General features: G+C 35.2%; 1 protein-coding gene across 1 annotated transcript in view; it reads right to left on the reverse strand.

Moving 5' to 3' along the window:
* Positions 1 to 1,303: 1,303 nt before the first annotated feature.
* Positions 1,304 to 9,148, reverse strand: part of LOC113819668 (lamina-associated polypeptide 2, isoforms beta/delta/epsilon/gamma) — a 32,115-nt gene continuing 24,270 nt past the window's right edge. Inside the window, exons 3-7 of the mRNA XM_070123603.1 lie at positions 5,997 to 6,116; positions 4,354 to 4,458; positions 3,936 to 4,071; positions 3,561 to 3,702; positions 1,304 to 2,956 (exon numbers count right to left, since the gene is read on the reverse strand). Coding sequence (XP_069979704.1) covers positions 2,807 to 2,956; positions 3,561 to 3,702; positions 3,936 to 4,071; positions 4,354 to 4,458; positions 5,997 to 6,116 — 653 coding nt within the window. The 3' untranslated portion in view covers positions 1,304 to 2,806. The remainder of the gene's footprint in view (positions 2,957 to 3,560; positions 3,703 to 3,935; positions 4,072 to 4,353; positions 4,459 to 5,996; positions 6,117 to 9,148) is intronic.

Raw genomic sequence — 9,148 nt, forward strand, 5'->3', positions numbered from 1 at the left:
GCCATATTTTTAACTTTTTGAAAATTCTCTGCCACATCGACATCTAAGGCCATTCGCGGCGTATACAATATATAGCAATAGGGCGAGGCTTGGAGGAAAAGCCCCAGGTAATAAAAGGTCATACAACATTATGATGAAGTATTGCAGGAAAATGGTTAAAAGTGAGTTAACAATTATGACAAAATATGTTAGATGTCAAAGATTGTGGAGTGTTGTTAGTGAGTATGGTAGTGAAAAGGGAATAGATGAGATAGCAAATGGAGTATGAATGCCATTTAGGATTTATTTATATATTGAAGATTTTCTGCCACATCAACACCTAAGGTCATTAGAGGCGTATTTAAAATATAGCAATAGGGCGAGGCTTGGGGGGAAAGCCCCAAGGTAAGGAAAGTATTGTAGAAAAAAGGGAAAAAAATGAGTTAATAATTAGGACAAAATGTGTTAAATGTCAAAGGTTGTAGAGTATTGTGGGTAGTAAACAGAGTAAAAAGGAAATAGCAAATGCAGTATGAAAGCCATTCAGAACTGACACAAAGCCAGCCTTTAGTCCTTCCAGTACAGCTCTCACACCTTAGGAAGTGGGCAGAAAGGGATGAAGAAGAGGACAAATAAAGGGGGAGAAGAAGACCATGAAAAATTTGTTGAGGGAAGGGCTGGTGTCCAAGGTAGGGGTGATCTACACTGGACTTCAATCTGTCTCCTAAACCCCCTTCCCACTGACAAGCAAGGGATGGGAAGGGGGGGGGTGATGATTAACCTAAGAAATACTGTGCCCATTGCTCCCTGAGGCCATTCAGGACTAACACAAAGCCAGTCTTTCATCCTTTCAGAATGGCTCTCACATATTTGGAAGTGGACAGAAGGGATTGCAGAAGTGAAGGAAAAGGAAAGGGAAGAAAAGACCAAACAAAATTGGTATGGGGTGGGGGGTGGGATAATCACAAGCTGCAGCATTAGTAGGGAAGACATAAAATCAAGAGATAACTTTATAGTGTACTGTATATGTTTCAAGTCTGATAAAATGGATTTTTACTTTAACATTCTTTTGAGACAGGATTGAGCACATTCATAAGGTTTGAATACTGAAGAAAGACAAGATTTATATCAAATTATTTATGTTAAAGAATCTGACAATACATTTACTACTTACTAATCACAAAATGTGGCCTTTGATATGTAGTCAAATTTCCAATCAATTTAAAGCCATATCAGATATCACTATACATCATAAGGCCTAAGCTAAGAGGCAATTAAAAGGAAACTAACATAAAATGAAGAACTTTGATAAATAACAAACACCTTACAAATTATCAACACTTTAATCTCCGGACAACATACAGGAGACAAATACATTTCATATGACAAAGGATAGGAGTACTAGTCTTAAAACTTGTAATCCTTAGTAATAATAATCCATTTATTCCAGGTTATGCAAGTATGCAATGGCTCACTCTATACAATATTGCAACAAAAATTCCCATAATGTGAAAGTCTGAAGATCATGCTCATAAAACTTTTGCCACAGAGAAAATAATCCATAATGAATCTTTGTGCAACTTTGAACAGTTAAAATAAAAGAAGAATAGCAGGATACATTCCTTGTACTCTCTCATATTTTTATTTTACAAACTAGTATTGTACGGGTGTATAGAAAGCATGCATTAAGTTGTTTTTAGAAAAGTTTTTTTTTTTTTATATTAATGCAAAACTTGTACATCATCCTACAAGTGCTATAAAATATATAGATAAACACACACACACCATATTACTGAAACTAACATAGAGCCTTTGCTCCTCATGGGTAAAAAATCTGCTAATTTCTAATAAGGGCAACCTTTGAGCACAAAAAACAAAAAAATAAAAACAAAATCCACTTCCCATATCCTGGTATCAGGTCCCTCAAATTTAACTTTTCTATACAAGGTCTATCATTACCATCAGTAACTGGTTTTGAAAGATGTTAAGCACAATTTGAATAAGGATGCAACTGAATAAAACAAACAAGATATATATAAAGTGAGGGGAAAAATGTAAGTATATTTTCATTCATGTCCAACAGATATTATCTGGCTAAGTAAGAAATAAAATGAGCAGTTGGAGATCATAACAAACAAATGTGTATAAAACAGTTATATAACCCAATTGGGAAGAGAAAATTTGAATATTGTTGGGACAACAAAAAGTTTCCATTGTGACAATCTATTAATGCTTAGAATGGCACCACAAATGGCATCACTGATGTCAGTGGTTTATGTGTATCCATTTCATGGAAAACAAGATAACAAAAGTCAATTTTCTTTTTTTTTAATAAAAACCTGCAAATGCCTTTTGCTTTCAAACTATCTTTTTGTGATGCTGACCTATAATAAAGTTGAGTATGAACTTAAAACAAGGGAGATAAAAAATAATTAGTTGACTATGAGACTTCAAAAGATCGGAGGAAACATTAGCACCCAATCCTGGTCTAACTTATATGTGCTCCGCTGCACTAGATACAAACTAAAACAAACAGCTTCTCTATAGAACTCTTCAATATAGCACTATTCATTTCCCATTAAAAGAATAATTTAAGTAAAGATGTACACAAATAATTTTATATAGGGGCTACAGCAAAAAGGTTTTCTAAGTTCTTAAGAAATCTTTCTGCACTCAACCTGGCAAACAAGAGCAGCCAATTTTTTTTTCTTTCCTTTCTTTTATCAGTAAAAAAAATATCCAGGTCTGTTCATGGGATTGTGGGCAGGGGGTTTCGGCAGGATGCATACACGGTCATGGTATGGATGGTATCAGGTACCAGAGATCTTTAGGACTGGGCAGGTGGGACCTCTTCTTGAATTGGTGCAGGTTCCTCCACCTTAGCTGCCTCTTCCTCTCCTACGGCAGCTTCCAGAGCTTGTCTAGCTAACTGTTCTATAGGCTTGAAAGGACTCTCCGTGGGGTTGTTCTCAAGATACTGCAAACATCGGAGAATAGTTATAATGACAATGATACACCATCAACAAAAATAAAATTAAACCAATGCTGCCAGGAAAATATAGTGTTTGTGTAGTATTTTGTGAAATATATCTACATACAGATGGGTATACAAGTGCTTAGCCACCAAGTAGTCAATTAGTAGACCTAAACTGATTTCATCATTCATTTTTTGTGTATGTGTACGTGTGCGTGTGGTGTGGTTGCTTTCAATATCAATGCTCTTATTGTAGACATAATTATTATAGTGTTATTCACATTATTAATGACAATATAAGATAAAATAAAATATTTCTGAAAATTAAGGAAAAAGGTACACAGGTGATATAGGTGGTACTTGTAATTGGCTTATTGGTGACTAATTATTTTTTAAACCAGCTATGTGTGAAGACAATCAATAAACTAAACTCACAATGGGCATGGGATACATTAAAATACCATCCCTGGCAGCATCATGTTAAGAAAATACCTTTAATTTCACAATATCTTCTATCGCATGTTCTCACCTAAGCATTCCCAAGTCTAACTGGTAATGGGCCAAGAATGAAGAAAATTACATAATCAATATATAAAAAGTGTCTTACCTGGTATCCAAAGAGAAGACCAACAAGAATGAGGGCTAAGAAGATCAACTTGACTAACAACCGAACTGTCGCAGCCACCTTGCTGCCACCAGTACTGGGTTCCTCTTCCTCTGATTTTGTAATGGTTTCTTGCACAAGCCCACTAGATGGAAAAAAGATCCAATTAATGCTTCCAAGTCTGTATTTTGATTGTTCATTTGTCAATGTCCTTAATTCTAAGACAACAATGAAAGAGACAGAATAAAGAAAATTTAAGACCAAAAAAAGTTATAAATACCAGAAAACAAGCAATCATCCATCTACTGCAATATCCATATGCTATCAACAAATCTTTGTTTAAGGGGTTGGGAATTTTGAATTAAGACTATCCCTTACCTTCTTCCATTGTTGACAATCTTCCTTGATGTGTAGCTTTCAGACGACGTGGTAGTGGAAGAGACAGTGCGGAGAGAGCGTCGTGGAGAAGGAGTATGTAGTTCAGGGTCAAACACCATTTCAGTTCTCTCTGACTCTGATGAGGGTCAACAAATGCAAATAAGACAACATACTGGAAGAATGTCGTTGCGAGTCAATTTGATTTTTCTTTCATTGTTTTACTTTTATAAATCACTAGAAAATTATTAAATATTTAAGACAAAAAAGGGAATTTATATAGAAAGCCAGAGAAGTAAAATTCAAATAAAATCTACATCACAATTTCTTTTTTAGCAATTGATATCTAATGTATGATCCTGTCTACACATTATTACAGAAATAATTAGCACAATAATAAAAGAAAGAAAGAAAAAACTACCTGTGCTGATAAAAGTTCGTTTGCGGACCTCCGGCTGCACTGGAAGGCTGACTGGTACTGACTGTTGTGATGTGGAAGGCAGGCTCTTCTGTGGTTCTTCTACAACTGTGAAAAGGAAGGAAGGAAGGATTTATTTATTTATTTATTTTCCAAATTGTACACCTAATGTTAATAACTACATAATTACTGGTCTCAGAGGAATACTGGATGGTATCTATTCTTGCCATGACAAACTAGGCTGAAATGCTAGATGGCATATGTGTATGCTACATGCTGTTAAGCTTGGGTCTATAGTGTTCTCCCTATTATTATTCAATATACATTTTCTGGTGCATAAAGCACTTGAAACCTTTGTATCCAAAAAATTTCCTAAGTTAAAACTTGAAAAAATCAGGCCTTTTTTGCAGGTGGGGGATTAGGCAAGCTGGAGCATTGGCTGGTTCATAGGGATTTACTTCTTTACCAGGAATAAAATATCAAAAATGGTTCATACAGATTCCAGAGGGGTTGATAGCTGAGTATCTCTTTAGGATGAGACAGCATTTACCAAGATAAATAAAAATCTCCTTCAACCAACAGCCACTCTAAGCCAGTAGTCCAGCTTAACTCCTTGTCCACAGGTGGCATGTTGATATATGCCCTGCCAGTTTGTGGACAAAGTAGCGGGTGGCATCACAGCACCATCATTCCTGCACTGTTGGCTCTTCTGACCAAGCTTGATTTTCTCCAGTACTTTTAGAAGCATTTCTATGGTAATAGGACCTAAGGTGAAGACAATCCTTCAGAATATTAATATTTTTAAAATTCATATCAAAATTAAAGTTTTTAGGTGCATAATGCTGCTTGCAAACTACTGTACAACCCTGGCACAAATTGGAAACTGTCATTGTGCGCCAACAATCCCACGATTATGTCCACTTGCCAAACTTTTTTACCTGCTGCTATTGAGTTTAGGTGGGAGGTTGCCCTGAACACCCAAGGACTATCCAGCATCTACCTGATATATATTTAAAAATTGCAATGATATCAAAGTGTCATGTAGTTAAACTGCATTACACTCCTTGAAAGTCAATTACTTAAGTTAAAGGAAAAAGTATTGCTGAATGTTAATAATCTATCAATTTGCCAACATCACCTAGTAAGTGGGCAATCTTGGGATAGCTGTCGAAGGGTTAAATAAAAAAGGAATATATTAGCCTCTGCAACACCAAGAAATTAACATCCTTTACAAAGATAGATTTTTTGTCTATTATATTCATATTTTGCCCTGAGAAGAATATGTTGTAAGAAACTTAGGCTGTCTTTTCTTAGTCATCAATTTTTATATTTGATTTCTACTATATTTTATCTGGCTAATCTTTTTATCCATATCCCTCTCTTTTTCATGAAAAGATTTTCAAGTAAATAATAGAAATTGTAATGTAAACTTTTTTTCTTCCACATATCAAACATTTGAGCTCCAAATTAAGGAAAATCACAAATCATGCTCTTTTTTTTAACTTCTGTCTGTTTAGCTTTACATGGTTCCTCGATTTTATAAAGGCAAAATATTGACCACCACCAAGATAATTCATTAAAAGCTCCATTTCATTCTCATTAGGTATATTCTACTACACAAAATTCCTGCCTTTAAAGTAACATACCTTCCTCTTCACTGTCAGAGTACTCTTCTTGATCTACGTCGCCATTGTATGTTGCCGTTTCTTCTACTGTACCTCCCATCAGTACAACCAATTTTTTCTGGTAGACCTTGCGGGTTGTGTCTGGAATAAATGTGAGATTGAGAAATACAGTTGAAATGTTCAAGATCTTGAAACTTTAGAAAAAAAATGTGTTGGTATCTCTTAGTTACTGAAAAAAGAAAAGGTAAGAAAGGCAATGATCTATGAATTATAAAGCTATATATGCATATATAGTAGTCACAAAGATGGGGGGAGGGGGGGGGGGGTACACTGTTAATGAGCACCCAGGTTCACCTTTGTGAACATTTGCTTTTTGCAATCGTGCATATGGCATTTGATTATGATTTTGCGCATAGATACGAGTTTGTGTGTGTGTGTGGGGGGATATATATATAATATATATATATATATATATATATATATATATATATATATATATATATATATATATATATATACATATATACATATATACATATACATATAGTACACAGTAATACCCGCTCTGAAATAAAAACTGTATGGAATTTTGAACTCGTTTATCTGCGCAGCCTTTGTCTAGACTTGTAAAAGCTATGGTATCTGTTTCATGCATTTCTGATAAAAATTATTATGCTTAGACGTCACTGTAGGTCTTAGGTACCATAAATTCACAAATATCCAACCATATCTATCTTCTTAGTAAAGATAATGGGTGCAAATGGTTAATCAACAACTCTACACTCATTTCTCTTTGCAATCTCCTAATATTGACAAATATTGAAGAAAATATATTTTATTCCTTTAGATATAAAAGTCAATGTGGGCCTATTAAATGAGGATGAATCATATTTTAAAACTTTATGTGTGTGTGTTTACGAACATATGATCCTCCTTGAAATTATAAACACCCAGTGACCATCTCCCCCTCCTCCCCCCTGTGTGAAGCATGGGAAAAATTAGGTAAGTTCTCAAATTCCCTGTACTAAATTCATATGTTTCTAAAATTCTCAAAATTGAACCACCATGTTGCATTCATGCTAGGACATTATAACTTGGATGTTTTGTACTGATATTGCCATCTACAGTTCTCCATTTTTTCAAAATCTGTGGCAAGACCACCAAACAGTACAGAAGTATGAATGATACAATGAGTGAGTGGAAGATTCTGTATGCATAGGTGTAAGTGCAGTTCACGTATCCTATGAGTGACACAACCAATGAGGGCATGCTGCGTCAGCACCGCCGCGGGTACTGGGCGCCGGCTGCCCAGGGCAGGTGTGTGTCTGTACCTATCCTTCCCTGTGAATGTGTCTGTGTCCGGGTATACAATAGCAGAACTATCATATATATAAATATATATATATATATATATATATATATATATATATATATATATATATATATATATATATATATATGTATATGTATATGTATATGTATATGTATATGTATATGTATATGTATATGTATATGTATATGTATATGTATATGTATATGTATATGTATATGTATATGTATATGTATATGTATATGTATATGTATATATATATGTATATATATATATATATATATATATATATATATATATATATATATATATATATATATATATATATATATTCTTACAACCATTTCCCTTGTCTATATGTACTAATAGTTCCCTAAGTAAATAGAAACTGCTGAGAGTATTTAATTTACTCCACTCATTACATAACTCTCTTATGTGAATACAGTGATAAGGAGTAATTTGCGTCTCGCACCTATGGGAGGTGCAATTCGCCAACAGTACCACTTTCGGACCAAACATATAGTGTTAGATCAGAGTGAACCTATAGTGATTGTGTAGAATCACTAATTGTACTTATTGACATGGTTCGTACACAATTCAAAGTAAAAAGAAGAAGAAAATAATAATAATAATAATAAACTGGTTTACACTAATGGTCTCTATGGTAAAATGCATTTATTAAACTTTTCAAACAAAAATATCTTAAGGTGGTTACTTTATCGGGTCTGGATAACATGAGTGTCACAAAATGAAAAATTCTGGCTGAAGGCTGGCTGATGGAACTATGCTGTCATGAAAGGTTCAGCTGAAGGCCAGGGTGATGGGAAAGTTTTGGAGGGAAATCAGACAAGGCATTTAGGAAGGGACTTCTACATTATTTCCATCAGTAAATGAGGGTGGAATGTACCATCCATGAACCCTAGCTGGGAGAACACCAGCTCCAAGGGAGGGAGGGAGGGAGGGAGAGAGGGAGAGAGGGAGAGAGGGAGGGAGGGAGGGAGAGAGGGAGGGAGGGGGGAGAGAGGGAGAGAGGGAGAGAGGGATGGGAGAGAGAGGGAGAGAGGGATGGGAGAGGGATGGGAGAGAGAGGGAGAGAGGGAGAGAGGGATAGAGGGAGAGAGGGAGAGAGAGAGAGAGAGAGAGAGAGAGAGAGAGAGAGAGAGAGAGAGAGAGAGAGAGAGAGAGAGAGAGAGAGAGACAGAGAGAGAGAGAGAGAGAGAGAGAAAGAAAGAAAGAGAGAGAGAGAGAGAGAGAGAGAGAGAGAGGGGGGGGGTCTTGGATGTTGCATGTAACATATTTCTATCGCCCTCAGCAAATCCTAGTTGAACTTCTCTAAATATAGGGATGGATAGTGTTTATACCAGCTCTCTATGTTGTACATAAACTGCTCTTCTCTCTTGTTTACATTTAGTGAAAATGGTTTTTCTTTTAATGTTTTATTTTTTCCCCTAAAGCTAACTTGACATACAATGGGAAATGATCTTTAAAACATTGGTAAGTAAACTACTCACAGTCCATGATAATATTCTAATATTATGAGGCTTCTTTATTGTTTCCTTTTTTGTTTTTCTAACATTTCTCAAATGTTTGTCCACTCATCTTGCACTATTTTCCAATTTTTCAAGAGGTTTTCTCTCTCCTGATTTTTAAACCTGAAGGTCATAGAGATTGTTCCATCCACTCCATACTCTAATTTTTTTCTTTCTTTTTCTTTTAATACTTATCTAACAGTCCACACTTTGTTCTTTTGTAGGGCCACTAGTATTTTCTTTTTTCATTTCAGTGTGTTTGGGAGAGTTTCTTTAGCAGCCTCCTCTCCTTTTTTCTATTCTTTGGTTATTTT

This window comes from Penaeus vannamei, chromosome 1, assembly GCF_042767895.1.
Source record: "Penaeus vannamei isolate JL-2024 chromosome 1, ASM4276789v1, whole genome shotgun sequence".
Lineage (NCBI taxonomy): Eukaryota > Metazoa > Arthropoda > Malacostraca > Decapoda > Penaeidae > Penaeus > Penaeus vannamei.